Source organism: Coturnix japonica, unplaced genomic scaffold (assembly GCF_054131305.1).
Source record: "Coturnix japonica strain WE unplaced genomic scaffold, WE-NBRP24 Scf039, whole genome shotgun sequence".
Classification (NCBI taxonomy): domain Eukaryota; kingdom Metazoa; phylum Chordata; class Aves; order Galliformes; family Phasianidae; genus Coturnix; species Coturnix japonica.
This window is the reverse complement of record NW_028188942.1, coordinates 3121416-3136686: the sequence shown is the minus strand read 5'-3', so window position 1 is coordinate 3136686 and position 15271 is coordinate 3121416. Positions and strand designations below refer to the sequence as shown.

The following is a 15271-nucleotide window of genomic DNA, read 5'->3' as shown; positions in this document are numbered from 1 at the left end:
TGGCCTGCTGTATGAGCTCTGCTCCATGTGAGGGCAACGCCAGCTCTCCAGCTTTAGAAGAGCTGCATCCCAATTACTTCATATGATATCAGTCCCACCCTCCGGCAATGCAGGCTGTCCCTCCTGTTCCCTGTATTCTCCTACTGATTAGTTCAGAATTCCATAAAGTGCATTCAGTCAACACACATGAAAACGCTTTAGGTTCTATCTTGGTGTCGTCAGTGCTGGTAAAGATTTATTTATCCCTCTTTAAAAATCTGAAAGCAACTGGAAATGTCTCAACTTCTGTATCACATTGTTCTGTTTTGCCCTTTTAATTGCAGAGAAGCCTGCTGTCTTCATGAAGTCCTTGGATGATGTTTTTGGTGAGAAGTGGGGTGTGATTAAATTGGAATGCGAAGTCTCTAAAGAGAAGGTCAAACCAGTGTGGAAGAAGGACGGTGTTGTGCTCACTTCTGGCAACAAGTATGAGCTGGTACAGTCTGGGAAGACCCTATGTCCCCTTATCCATGACCTCGAGATGTCAGATGCAGGTTTATATACCTGTGATATTGGCACTGATGTTGCCAAATCAAAGGTCGGTGTTCAGGGTAAGTATTGTGGAAAGTAAAGGAGTGCTGAAAGCACATTCAGTGTGGTCACTATGTCTTACACCTATTCCAGCACGAGCCTTAATAGTTTCTACAATAGAAGTGTATTACTGCAATTTAGCGCAGTGATGTCTGGAAAATTCCCATTGCTTTTGATGTAAATGTATCTCATTTTGCCATGAAAATCACCAAACACATCAAGAATGTCCTGGAAATATTTCCTTTCTAAACATCCCTAAAATGGAGAAATGGTTTGAACACCAGTAGGGGTAGGTTGGTAACAAATTAGCTAATAGAAACATTTAATTTCTTGTCATAGGCAAAACCCTTTTTCTCACGCAGCATCCTAGAGTTGTCCTCTCAGTTAGGTTGTTCCCTCTGTAGCTCATTGAATCTTCATTCTGCTCCATGGACTGAGCTTCTCGCCTTGTAGTTCTTCCAGAGCAAAGACAAGAGATTCACGTCTCTTTTTTTTAATAGCTTTCTGGTAATTCTGAGTGGAGAATGTCTTAGAGAATACATCAGTAAGGAATGCAGCCATGTTCTGCAAATCCTGAGTTAAAACACCAGTACTGCTACTCATGTCAGTCACAAATGCCTTTTCTCCATATAAACCTCATACTAACCTATCTCTTACCTTCCAGAGCTGAATAGTGGCATTACCAAACGGCTGAAAAACACTGAAATCCAGGAGGGAGAAGATTGTACTTTTGAATGCATTCCGTCCCATGAAAGCATTGATGAGTTCAACTGGACACTGAATGGAAGCAGAGTGGAAAGTGGTGGGCGATTTAAAGCTTCTAACGTGAGTCGGAAATATACTCTCCTTATCAAAAGTGTGACTCCTACTGACGCTGGGGAAGTCGTTTATACTGCCCGTGGTCTAACCTCCAAAGCCTCTCTGTCTGTGAAAGGTAATGAGATGGGAGAGATTCTGGGGCCTGATTCCTTCAACTGTCTTCTGATAAGATTGTCGTGAGAGCTAACTCATAATATGGTTAAAGTGAATAGCAACCTTCTACTTGAACCTCGAAGCACTGAGAATTTCTCTTAAAAATAAGTAAAAGGAGGAAACATTTTACACAAATGTGAGAACTACCCAAAGCACTGGGGTAGTGTTGGAAATGGGCATCTCACTACAGCTTGTTCCATTACCAGTAAATCAGGAATGCTCTGTTGAGGGAACTGTGGGAGCAAATATCCTCTAAGTATAAGCTGAAGGGATGGCCTTCACATCATCTAGCTGTACAACAAATTCCTATCTAGAGCATGTGCATCTGAGAGCATCATCCGAGGCTCCCAGTGTGATGAGTGGAGAGAAGAAAGAGGCAGTTTTCAGACATGGTTCATCATCCTCAATTGGATAGATTTAAGAGAGGATAAATGCTGCCTGGAATTCTATTGTCTGTACTTTGCAGATTACTGCTGGCTGTAGGATGGCGTCTGTTGCAAGTTTCTCTCTAACTTATCTCCAGCATGTAGATGCATGTATTTTGAGAGAGGCATCCTACCCTAAGTGTATGTTACTCAAAAAGCATGTTTTCTTCCAGGAAAACCTACTGAGGTTTCAAAACAGCTGGAGGATAAGACAGCAGCAGCAGGGCAGGACATCAGCCTGAGCTGTGAGCTGTCAAAACCGGATTTGAACATCAGGTGGTACAAGGATGGCAAAGCAATCAGAAAAAGCCAGAAGTACGACTTGCAGCAGGAGGGAACTGGGGCCATTCTGATCATCCATGACTCTACTGCCAAGGACAGTGGGGAGTACCCCTGTGAGACAGAGGACTCCATAACAAAAGCCAGGGTCACTGTGCAAGGTGAGTTGAAAAGCACACTGGGGATGGCATGTAGAGAAGTTGAGGTAAATATCTGCAGCCTGTGGGTGATGTTTTTCTCTTCTGTTTCCTTGAGCAGGATCAATTCTTAGTTTTCAGAAAATATGATGGATTAAAATCTTTTCCTTAAAATAATCTGGAAACTGAATGATTCTCCAGTGTGATGTGGATCTGGGCAGCCTGGTCTGGTGGTTGGTGACCCCTTGGAGGGGGTTTGAAACTAGAAGCTCTTTGAGGTCCTTTTCTACTCAGGCCACTCTATGATTCTGTGATCATTCTATGATTCTATGATCTTGGGTGTTAGTGAGCCAAGAAAAGATTGCAATCTGAATTAGTCTATATTGAATATGTGTAATCAAAACTATATGCAGTTTCTCAGATGAGATCCTACCAGCGCATGTATAATGGTATTGAACTTTCCAGATATCTACTGGAATTATCAAACCTATGTAAATGGGTGGACTCTGTGGTCTTCTTAGACTCTTTGCATCTCTATGTGATATTCTGAAATGAGGGCAAAGGAGATTCAGGACACCTCTGTATGCTTGGGACTTGTTGGGGTAACAAATCCCTTTGTCCTACACCCTCATCCTTTTTTTTTTTTTCCTTCCAGAAAAACCTAATTACTTTATCAAGGAACTTTCAGATGTGAAAAATGAAGAAAGTGGAAGTGCACTTTTTACATGTCAGAGCGAGAAAGCCGCATCCTTCGTCATATGGAGGAAAGGCATTGCTGAGCTCAGGCCTGGCAGGAAATACAAGAGGGCACAGAAAGGACGAGACCTGCAGCTGTGCATAAAAAATCTGGAGAAAAGTGACAGTGACGTGTACACCTGTGACATTGGTGATGCCCAGTCCAGAGCCAAGCTGGTTGTACAAGGTATGTGTGAGAGCCATATGACTGCGCATCCTGTTTCTCCACTACCAAGACATTATCCTGGTAGAATTTGTACATTTATGGCACGTCTTTGGGGCTGCAGCTGTCTGGCCTGAATAGCGGTTCACAAGCCATGCACAGAGCAAGCTGCACAGAAAGGGAAAGAACTACCGACTAGAGCAGTGCCATTGAGAAATTTATGTCCCACACACTCCCCTGAACGCCAGAACTCGAAAGACGTCAGTCTATTCTGCGACCGCGTTAATATAGAGTCCAGGTCCCGTGACCCATCGTGTTGTTCTCTGGGAGATGTAGTCTTCTTCTGTAAGTTGCAGATTCAGTAAAATTATTCATGCTTTATATGATGTTATGATGTGGAATACTGATAGCAAAATTACAAAATTATTAAACCATGACACCCTGGTATTTTTCTTTTTTTTTTTCTTAAATATTTTCCTTTTTTTTTCCTTAAATATTTTCCTTTTTACTGTTTAAATGTTATGGGCACATCTTATAGAAACACAAGGCTGTTTACAAAGAAGTGCATGCTGTGTTGCTGTATGATGAGGAAGATACATCTATTCTTCATCTAGCAGGAATAGTTGCTGAGCCTTAAGAACAGTTTCAGAAAGCTTTGGGAATTTGGGCGTTTTCCTTGTTTCTGCAACACAAAATGAAAATTTACGCTGTATACAAAGAAAAGGGGAGTCCGAACTTGTACGTTAAATTTGAAGGAGATCAATCTGGGGTAATATTTAAAAAAACAAAAACAAAAAAAAAAGCGAGTGTGGTCATCAAATACTATAAAATATATTAGCTGTTACTAGAATGCCACTTATCTTCCCCCCATACGAATCACTGTCATGTTGTATGTGAATTTGTGAGGTGGGTTTTGAAGCTGAAATTAAAAACTTCTTGTATGGCTGTCTTCATAGTGGCTATCCAGACTATCTGTAGAAATAACAGCTATTATGTAGTCAGCTATTCACCAGTTTTAACTGATTATAAATTACGTTTCAGGGTGGAGAACATAGCATAGTGCCTGACACCTGTGTTGATCCTGAGGGCATTCTTGATTCTGTGCATTATGATGTCATGGATATTAAAGAGCAAGCTGAGGCAGCACATAGTTCCATTGTATCCCTGGGGGACCCGAAGGAAGATACTGGCTGGTTTGAAAAGCAGCTGGAGAAAACTAACTTTGAACTGATGGAGACCAAAGAAGAGCTAACAGAGAAAAACACCAAACTACTTAAAACTGAAGAAGAGCTGATGCAGAAGAACAAAGGTGAGTTATGCGATGTGAAAGGTAGAAGACAGAAATAGTTCATTAATCTAAAAGAGAAATAACCAGTTTGAGTAGGAATTAGAGGAGATGTTCTACCTTTGGAACCATAGCCTGTAGATAAGTGATAGTTTGTTCCTTGTGTATATTCAGGTTCAGCAATTCCACGGTTTTTGGTTATTTCTTTTCTTTTTTTCCCCCTCTGCTTTAAACTGCAACTAGCAGCTTTACGCTTTCATAAGTATGGGGTTAAATGTCTATATCTTGATTTTTACTTTTATATTGTAATCTCTACTCTTCTTTATGTCTTGTTGATGCAATGTTTTTGTTCCAAGAAATATAGAAAACTTTTGAATCACTCCCAATAAGTGAAGACCACATGCAAATTAATCTGTTCAAAAGCTACCTAAACGTTAGAATATCTGGAAAAATTGATTACTTAATAAACTATCTATTGGCTACTTATGTAATACAACCTTTTCTGTGTGTTACAGACTTTGAAATGCAGATGATTAAATTGGATGAGTCTGTTGAGCAACTTAAAGAAGCAACTGAGGTAACTTTATCAAGAAGATGTTGTGTAAAATTGTTTTAATACCAACTTGTGGTAGCTTTAAATGCTATTCCAGTAGGCTCCATTAATAGATTTCTTACCGAGCTTAGCTTAACTGAATTTGCCTTTAATGCATTGTGTAATTCAGCTACTTAACACTACATTAGAAAGTGATGACTGATTTTTTTTTTATTTTTTATTTCCAATCTCAATCAAGGTGCAGAAAGATGACATTATTACAGAGCTACAAGACTTAAAATCTCATTTAGAAGAAAAAGTAAAAGATTATGTGAGGTTTACACATCTCCGTATCCTTATACAAAAAAAGAAAAACACTAATTCTATGCTTGTAATCAACACATTTTTGGAAAACTGATTTTCTGTATGTAGCTGGTACTCGCTTGAAATTGTAAACAATTCAAATTTATCTGAAGGTAGTTGTTGTTAACACAAACAACAAAAATATCAGTGTGTTCCACTAACTCCTGCCTCACACTCCTACATCAGAGGAAGAGCAACAGTAAAAGTATGTTGAGTAGAGTTGGAAGTACGAGTATGAATGGTCAGGATATCTCCACATTCTATGCAGTCCATAAAACTTTATCCTGACTAATGTACTGCGAGCTACTGAATATGTGAAGACTAGCTTGATTAAGTATGTGTGCATACCACTTCTGGTGGTTTTTGTTCATTTTTTGATGTTTGGTAGCCTGAAGTAGCTCTGAAAACATTTATAGTTAATTCTGTCACTCAGATCTCTAACCTTGTAAGCTTAGCAACTTGACCCTTCTTAGTCTTTGACTGTCTGCATCACTGCAACTTAGTATTTCCATGGTATTAAAGCTGACTGTGATGAGTAGTCATGTCCTCACCTATTACTTCTTCCAAGAACAAGGCTCCAACTCTATCTGTGAGATTGTGTGGCCTGAACACTTCTGAAGCTTTTCTTTTCATAAGTTACTAAAGATGAATAATCAGTCCTTGGCAGTGCCAGCATGGCTTAACAATCGTCATCTTGTAAGTAAGGAAGCTTCACTTGTGGTCAAGGACACAATCTAAAATATGCGTGACAGAGCTGACTAAGCTTTAAGGTTGGATTATATCTGTCACGATGAAAGTGATTTTAGCAGCTTAGCAGAAGTGTGATGTGATGAACTTGTATGAGAGCTGACCATTTGCTCTTTGACCATGTTTGTAATTTTGTTGACTTCTTGGAAACAGGAAATTCTTTGATAAACTGGTAAACTCTTGATTGTGTGCAAGTCTTTTACTTTGTAACCTGCTAGGCTCTTGCTTTCCCTTGTATAGTCTACCGAGTATTGCACTTGTCATTATCTGAAGGTGTACTTGTTCTGTCTGCTATTGAGATTTGTAACTGATGTCTATAGAGTCACTGGGTAAATATTTTAGCTGTATGGTTTTGTGTAAATATTTGCCTACAGAAGATTACTGAGACTTAAGTGCTCCTTTTGTTAAGCTTCAATGTAACTGATCTTATATCAATACAGGAAAAGACTACCTACCATTTAACTACCATTAAAGCAGAACCGGCAGAAGAGAACACTAATAAAGGAACTGAAAGCAGCCAATTTTCAGTGCTTTCAGTTAAAGCACTGAAACAAGAGAAAACTGAGTTGGAAGTGGGAAGAAAGCGCAGTACTGATGAAGATAAGCCTACTGTGGAAGAGCCACCTCCAAAGAAAGGTACAGTTTCTTCCATCGTTGAACAGGGTGTCTTCCAAAACAATAAATTGCTTCCTATTCCGGATAGGAAGCAAAAGGCTGTGAAGCGCGTACCTTATGGTATAAGGAGAAAAGCCACTGTGTTAAACTGTAAATAGAAGTAACTGTTATGTAAATATCCCTTTTTCAGAAGGTCCTATGCTGTTCATTTTTGAATGCTTAAGAATAAAAGTTTTTTGCACTATTTTTTTCCTTTTTGCTGCTTTTTCCTCATCTGTTGATGCACTTGCAGATTTGGTAATAGTTTTAAAGCAGTTTCTTTAGGATTGTTTCAACTGCTGTTGCTGATCTTCTGAGTAGCATCGGCTGTTCAAGTGCTTTTTTTTGTTTGTTTGTTTTGTTTTTCCTGAAGCAACTATCAAAATTGTTGACGACCTGCTAATTGCTCGCTCATGGGCAATATTTGAGCAAAATGGTTTGGATAAGCTCTGATGCATTTAACTTCACTTCTGGGCACAGCTGAGCATCAGTGTTCCTAGAATTACGGAAGGCATATACAATGTAGAAGGGAAAAATCTAAAACTTAGCTGTATTCCCTTCCTTTCTTGTATTCCTCTTGCAAAATATGTGCAAGGGAGAAAGTCAAGGCCTTCTTTGGATGAGATGCTGTTCTTGGATGATTTGTCCCTGCCGCCTTTATTTGGCATAAATATTGAATCCTAATGTGACCACTGAATGGCATCACATATAAGCATCTTACCAGAGACTGAGGGAGGGATGTGGACTCCTCCATACTCCAAATAGTAGTGGGTTTGTTCTAATCATATGACCAAAGCTCTCATTTAAAAATTAATGACAGCAATGCTCCACATAGGAATTAAAATGGGTAGCTGATAGTCACAATGTCAGCATGAAGTTTTCTGTTAAGAAGTACTGAGTATTCAATCATGTTAAAATTTTCTTCTATTTGTGAGTATTAGTAGCGTCCAATTTCAAAAATCTCTTAATATATATTCTTTAGCTATGTTAAATATACACAGTAGAACAATGAGCACAGGTATGTTGTGCTGGTTCTTTTGTAGAATTAGTTATATAAGTAGCACGAGCAAAAGTGTTTTAGGAGATGCTAGGTTATCTCAGCTTCAAGTTCAGGGTATTTACACCATTCTCTGAGCTTTTAGGTCTTGTTTCCTATGCTCTGTAATAATGCTTTTTCCCTACTTCCTGTGTAAGGAGCTTCTAGACTGAACATTACACATCTTCTCCCTAGTCTTATTTATCTTGCTTTAGTGCTTGCTTGTTGTTTTCAGCATAAAGTGTTTAGATTACTTATAAATCATATTCCCCTCACTAGTGTTGCTGGGAGCAGCAGTCAAAACCCAAAACCTGGTTTGGGGTGGAATATGCCACTGCTGTTTCTTCAGTATGACTTTTAAATCAGTTGAGGGCTGTATATAAAACTCCTTAGATGAGTTAAGAGGCTGTTTCCATGCAGTACATGTGAATCTGTATGTAATGCAGGCTGCACGTGGGCACTATAAAATTCTGCATTGTAGTAATAAAAGGACTGTACAAGAATCACCATTGAATATATTGTTGTGGTGACCCAATCCCTAGTAAGTCTTGACTTATATTTATTTTTTTTAATACTTAAAGTATGCATATTATGGAATGGACATAACTGGATTCTAAAGCAATGATGAAATACAGCAGAAGTCGCTTTTGATAGAAAGAAAATGCATGTGATTTTAGCTAATTGCTCACCAGTTAAAGAAAAAAACAGCCCCAAGCTAATGGAATATTTATGGAAACTTGAATCTGCAAATTTGTACAACTTTATGAGTGAACTTTATATGCAAAAGAGTAAGTGTGGACAGAAGTAGGAATCCTCATATTTTGTTTAGAGATCAACTGAATAAGAGAGACAGATATCAACACTTAAGTGATCAACTTGTCCAGGGTTTTATCTTTCTTTTGAAAGTAAGAGGACTGTGAGTTGGAATGAAATTTCTTAGAGAACTGTTTATCTACCATTTAGATGTAGATGGAGTGATTCCTGGCTGCCTTATAGGGATTGCTGAAGCACGGAAGATAGAAAGAATATAGCTGTGAATTATCTATCTCGTTCCCATGTTTCTTAAATCTAATTAGACTTTCTACTGGTGTGGAGTGGAAGGTTTGAGTAGTGCCATGGTAAAAGTGTTCTTCCAGACTGGAAACCTTTTGCTGTTAATTCTGTATAGAAATCTGAGGCACCTGATTACGTGTTCAGAGGACTTTAATTCCTTCACTAGTATCAAATACTATGTGATGTGAGGGCATGGCTTGCATATTATGACAGTTTTTCACTTAGAAGTTGCTACTTGGTGTTGTGAACTGCTATGAAATAATGATTTTAATCAATCTGAGCTACATTCCTTTTCCCTTTTTTTTGTTTGTTTGTTTGTTTGTTTTTCAGTAGTTGTAAATGAGAGAAAGAAAAAGAACACTGTAGAGCAAAAGAAAATTGAACACATGAAACAAAAGTGCTCCGCGTACCGAAAGGAAGTACTAGCACTGAGGGAAAGAACTGAAATCTTGGAACGTCATTTAGCTGTGCTTGAAGAACAATGCAGAAGAGAAAAAAATAAAAAAGAAGATTTCAGTAAGCAGGTAACAAGCCTGCGTATTGAGCTTTCTTTTTCTGAAGAAACAGCTGATGCCCTCCGTGAACAAATTCTGCAGGGTCAAGCTGACTATCGGGAAATTGCTTCTGAACTGGATGAACAGAAATCTATAAATATGACACTAGAAGACAAAAATGCCCAACTAACTAACAACATAGAAGTTGCCAAAGAATGTATAATTGATAAAGTGTCACAAGTAAAAGAAATGCGGACCAAATTAGATGAATTATACAAATGTCACTTAGAGTTTCATGCCATCGGTACTGACTTTGTCAGTGTAAAGGATTCCTCAGACTGTGAAAAAGATGAGCCAGGGACATCTCAAATTAGTTCTGCATGCATTCAGTCACAGACTTCTTCCATCTCAGATCTTGTGCAGGACCTCTCCTTTAACTATAGTCTTGAAAGGATTTGGGAAGTATGCAGAAGTATTGTTGATGTTTCCTCACAAAAAAGTCAGCACATCAAAGCACTGCTTCAAGACAATGAAAACCTAAAGGCAGGACTGAATAATGCTGAAAATCATAATCGTCAACTTGTAATGAAGCTATGTGAGATCACAACTCACACTAGTCAGGAAGATGATCTTGTGAATCAGTTACATGAGCAAATAGAAAAGAAAACTCGGGAGGAGTTTTTCCTTTTATAGGAATAAAAGCTGTTGAAACAATTGTGTGATGAATTTTTGTCAGGTGCTGTTGAAAACTCTCCTCATGTTAATGCTTATGAAGTGGCTCATGATTAGATAAGTCATGGAGCCACTGAAACGGGCACAGCAAATTGAACTTATTTTCTTCCTCTGCAGGATTTCTGGAGATTGTTTTGTTAGCAGATGATGTTAATCATTCCTATATAAGTTTTTAATTGATAACTTTCATAAAATAGCAGTTACATATATTTTAAAAACAAAGTATTTATTAACCAACTTAATTCTTTGAAATACAGTGGGTGGTGATACTCCATTCAGATTCTTAGCAGAGCCTGATAAAGTGGCTCTGACTACTTTTTCTCTTTCTACAATCTTTGGTAACTTTCTGAGAGGAAGAAGACTCCCCTCAGGGGGTCGGAACAGTGTAAGTAGTAAAAGCTGCTAGTCTGTGTTTGGGACACTGGAGTTTGCTAGTTACTAGCAGCAGTAGAAGCAGCCATCTACCATTTTCTGATGTCCCCAGCAGCCTGTCTTCCATGTGTTCAACCAGCATCTGAACTCATTTTTGATATGCTAGCTGAATTCCTGCCATAGAGAAGGAGGAGTCCAGGTGATCTCAGTTCTGACTTTGTTGTTCCTGTTGAGAAAAACAGGATTGGGTGGATTGTGGACAGTAAGTGCTGCTGGGGAAATGCATACTGACATTTCCCTGTCACTTAGCTGTGCATTTGCTGCCATTTGACCATGAGCAGGTACATGATAGCCTTCAGCTTAAGTACGGTGTCATTGCTTGAATGTCTGTATTCTCTCCAGGGAAAAGATAGCAATGGAGTTCTTTAATGACTTGTACTGGGCTTGCACCTTGCCAGCTGGACCTTACTTATGTAAATAACATCTCTAGTGTAGAAGAGGAAGGGCAAATTCCCTAAGATTAAGCTGGAAGTTAATCGAACACTTGAATCAAATGCTCCTCTTCCTGCCCAGTTCTGACGCAGCAGAGTTGAGATGAAGAAAATCGTGCCAGTTCTACCACCATTCTCTATTAAAAAAAGTGTAGTTGTCTGTGCCCTTGAGAAAAAATGACTTGTAAAGTATCAGGCTCAGTTTAACATGGAGAACTTTTTTTGTGATCATAGATTGGAAATAATTTTAAATGTAACAAGTTCTAGGAAAGAAGGGTAAAACTCTGCTGTAACTGAAATAGACTCCTTCTGTTACAAGTGTTCTTACAGCAGGAAAATTGAATGCTTACATATCCTTTTCCAGATGCTTTATAGCTTTTTAATCTCATGGCTACCTTAACACTTGCACTTAAAATTCTTCTGTGCTATCAGGAGCATTTGGAAACTGTCCTCGACTCTTCTGGAGTGTCTGCAGAAAATGGCAAAACTAGTCGGTTCCCAAAACCGGAGCTGGAAATCCCACTGACACCTCTGCAACCTGATAAGACGGAGATAAAGCAGCACGGCAGCATGATACCTTTAGGAGTGAAAATGCCTAAGGCAAAAAAGAAAAGAAGTGATGACATGGATGAGGTATGACCTAGACCCAACAGAAAACAAAATATCTGATGCCTTTTTACCATTCTCATTTAAGCATTAAAAAAATGCTATTTCTACCTCAGTAAAGTAGTTGAAGAATTTAATCAATGAACTGCTTTAATGAACAAAACTAATAGCCAAGCTCAGTGATAATGGTTTAAGAGAAGGGAATTTCTCTTAACTCCATTGTGTATTTTCTTTGAAACCTGTAGACATAAATCAGCGTTTTAGACATCATGAGATGTCTAATACTGATATCTTAATGTCCTGTTTTTATAATTGAATGCTTATTTATTATTTGATTTACAGTGGAATAGTTACCACTAGCAGATACTTCCCTACTATTAGCAAAAGTGTTTAAAGTGTTCACTTTTGTGACATCAATTGTTCTTTCCAAAAGAGTCATGGCTGAAACTTGTCTTATTTTCCCAGGATTTTGTGAAAAGTGAGAACACGAAAAATACAAAATCTGTCATGGCTTTTAATTCACCCTCTGCAAGTGACGAGAAAATGGTTGTTTTTTGTTCTAGTTTTGAAGCTAGCTTGGGACTTGCTGTAATTGTGTGGTCACACAAAAGAAGCAGTGTCTTATCCTTATGTGTATACCTGAATGGGAATCTTACATGCTTATGAGCTCTTCCTATTAAATTCCATAAGCTAACCAAAGGGCAAGTCAGTCTGTCCCCAGAGCGTGTAATGGCTGTACTGTGTAATGATTTGGAGGGAAGGATATTGCACACTGAATAGTTGGGAAGAGAAGCTTTAGTGTATTATCGTGTGCTTTTGTAAGTGAAGCCCTTGTATTAAACTAAGGTTCATATCATTAATATGCATGGCAGTTTTTAAAAACAGATGTTCACATGTGATAGCAGTATCCTTGGCATGGTCAGAGTAGTAGATTTTTCCCATCTGTTGTTTCACATGTTCACATCTCTGTTGAACAGAAATCCGGAAAAGACTACTTCCTGAGAAAGCGAGTACATGCTTCAAGACTGACTAAAAAGAAGGATGAAACACTGCAAAAAGTTGGAGATTTTATTCAAAGCTCTCCTTCTATTATACACTCTAAAGGTTGGTGTAGAATAAGTTTTATTCCATGTTTTCTAGACATTGTAGAATGGCTTGTTTCTGCTGTAGGCTATTAATGTATGTGTTCTTAGACTTGTCTGCCATGTTAAGTTGTCCTTTGATTTATGAAGTAAATGCATTTATTCGTCTCTTCAGAGATTCATTATTACATTTGTGAAAACCTACAAGTATACAGAGAAAGTTGGTTCTGTCTTGTGCTTCTGTCAGCACGAAAGTTAGGCCTGTTGTTTAACTCCTGCTGAAGTTTCTGACTTCCAGTGACTTCTGAGCCATGATTGTCTTTCATACTCCATTTTAATGCGTGCTTTAAGCTGCCATACCTGAACCTATAAACTGTTTCAGCTATAGAAGCAATAAAGAACCTCGATGAACAAATACAATTTCTGAGTATTTTCACTTAAATTTTACGTGTCATTTATAAACCAAGTTTGTTACAAAGTTTTTTTTGCATTCAGTGATTTAAAGACTCACAAAACCAGTAAGTTGATTGGTTTATGTATCAAAACAAATTTCTTCTAGCCAAGAAGCTGATGTCAGCAGTAAGTTCTCCTAAATCAAACGAACCTGAAAGTCTCGAAGAAGGAGAGACCAAGCCAAAACGATGCAAAAGGAAGCTGTATTCCACTGTCGTTTCTGGCCCTCTAGATATACCTGCTTCTTCGGTAAGTGATTGTACTGTAGTCTTGGCTTAAAATAAACTACTAAGGAGTCCAAACAGACTGGAGGTTTCATCTATTTGCAGGAGGAGGTTGAAAGTACTGAGGTATTTCTTTATTCTACCAAGTAATTCTTGTTGGTCTTCCTGCTGTTCTGTTTTAGTTTGTCCTCAAAGATCTCTGTGTTTGGCTGGCTTACAGTTTACTAAGTAGGTGATGTAGCAATCACGAAGATGTCTTCTAATTTGGAATCATAGATAATTTCAGTGTGTCGGAGTGGGATTATTCTACTACACGCTTTTCTAGAGCACAACTTAGACAGCTTTTTAGGTATGCTTAAACTATGATCTCCTGTCTAAGCCAACTTGCAAAGGATCTGATGTGCCAGTTTCATGACTCTGTCGGCAGCTATTGTGCTAAGAACATTCTTGCTCTGTTGGAACTGCATCATTTAATTATATTAGAGTCCTTTTTCTGTTCAACATAGTGATCATTTGCCCATACTGTAATATCCCTCTGAATTTTTTGATGATTTGACGAATGATAGGGGCAGAAACCAAAATGTTATTTTTTTTGTTAGAGGATGAAGAAGATGAGAATTTCTTTTCTCACTGTAGTTCTGAGAACATGGAACTGAACCGAGAACTGAAATTCTGGGCAAGTCATAGCTACAGGGATTGAGGCTAAAAATGTTTTCTGAACGCTTCATGTTTCACAAAACAAGTATTATAATACTCTTTTGAAAAAAAGCATTTCAAAATGAAAGCTGCCTTCAGGCTTTCCTCAGATGTGTGTGCTTTTTTAAGATAAACAGGATTTTGTACATTCTCCATATTTGTTCCTTGTGATTAAGCTGCATTAAAATGATCTCGGTATCCCATAGTTTTCTGAATAAAATATAATAAGCAAATTCCATTCTGAAATCCATTTAGGGGAAGAAATATGTTTGCGTGGGTCAAGAAGAGCTTGTGTGAAAAGATGAGTAACTTTTGAAATGTTTTCTTCAGGAATCTGAGGAACAAAAGAAGGAAAGTGATCATCTGATCATCAAGCGACGGCTGAGATCCAGAACAGATAAAAAACCTTGAAGAAGTGTGTTTGTTCCCCTTTCTCAGGACATACTTTTATCGTATTATTAAAACTGGTTGTTAATAAACAGTAACAGTTACTCCGTTGTGTTCTTAAATTTGTATATAGGTGTTTGTTGCAGAACGGCGGGAGAAAAGCAGATGACCACACCTGTCATTGACATATGATCAGCGAATCTCATTTATTCCTTGGCTGCGTGTACCTTTATAATACGGATAATTAGCTCATACATATTGCAAAAGTGGAGCTCATCATTGGTTCCCAATTACATACTATCCCCAAGTATCTTAACAGCTTGTTGTTATCAACTGAAAGCTACTCCCTTGCTGAGTTCCCAGAACCATGGCTAGTTTCTCACCATCCCAGGACATCCTGTTGTTCTTGCTGTCCTTGCAGGTGTTATGGCTGCTTGCTTAGCTGCACCATGTTTACGACCCTTCTCAGCTAACTAGCTGTAAAAAACACTCTCTACATTTCCCCCGTTTTCTTTTAGGCTGAAAAAGGGTTTGATTTAACAACCGATTAATCATATTTAACAAGCAGTTCAGTTCATTTGTTCAATCAGTTCTCATGTAGTTTTATCCTGCTTCGTAGCTGCTGTTCTGTGAACTTCTCATCTGGATCCATGACGGACACTCCGTAGAATTCTTCTTACAATACTACCTATAGAATAGCAACACTACTTAAATTAATAACATAACTATTATAACTCAGTCAAGGCCTCGATTGACAATACTCTAAAAGTGAAAAAAGAGACA

General features: G+C 38.3%; 1 protein-coding gene and 2 long non-coding RNA genes across 3 annotated transcripts in view; 2 read left to right on the top strand and 1 right to left on the bottom strand.

The window, feature by feature from the left end:
* The window catches only part of LOC146753250 (uncharacterized), a 235405-nt gene that overhangs the window by 161432 nt on the left and 58702 nt on the right, over positions 1-15271 (bottom strand). The gene's annotated exons all lie outside the window — the stretch shown is intronic.
* Positions 4329-5204, top strand: LOC146753254 (uncharacterized). The gene is made up of 3 exons (XR_014940149.1): positions 4329-4590; positions 5082-5143; positions 5199-5204. It is a non-coding gene; the product is annotated as an uncharacterized LOC146753254 (long non-coding RNA).
* Positions 11744-14586, top strand: LOC146753253 (kinesin-like protein KIF20B). The gene is made up of 4 exons (XM_085530916.1): positions 11744-12192; positions 12624-12750; positions 13288-13430; positions 14432-14586. Exons 1-4 carry the CDS (start codon positions 12154-12156, stop codon positions 14510-14512), a joined length of 390 nt encoding a protein of 129 aa, XP_085387042.1. The 5' UTR covers positions 11744-12153; the 3' UTR covers positions 14513-14586.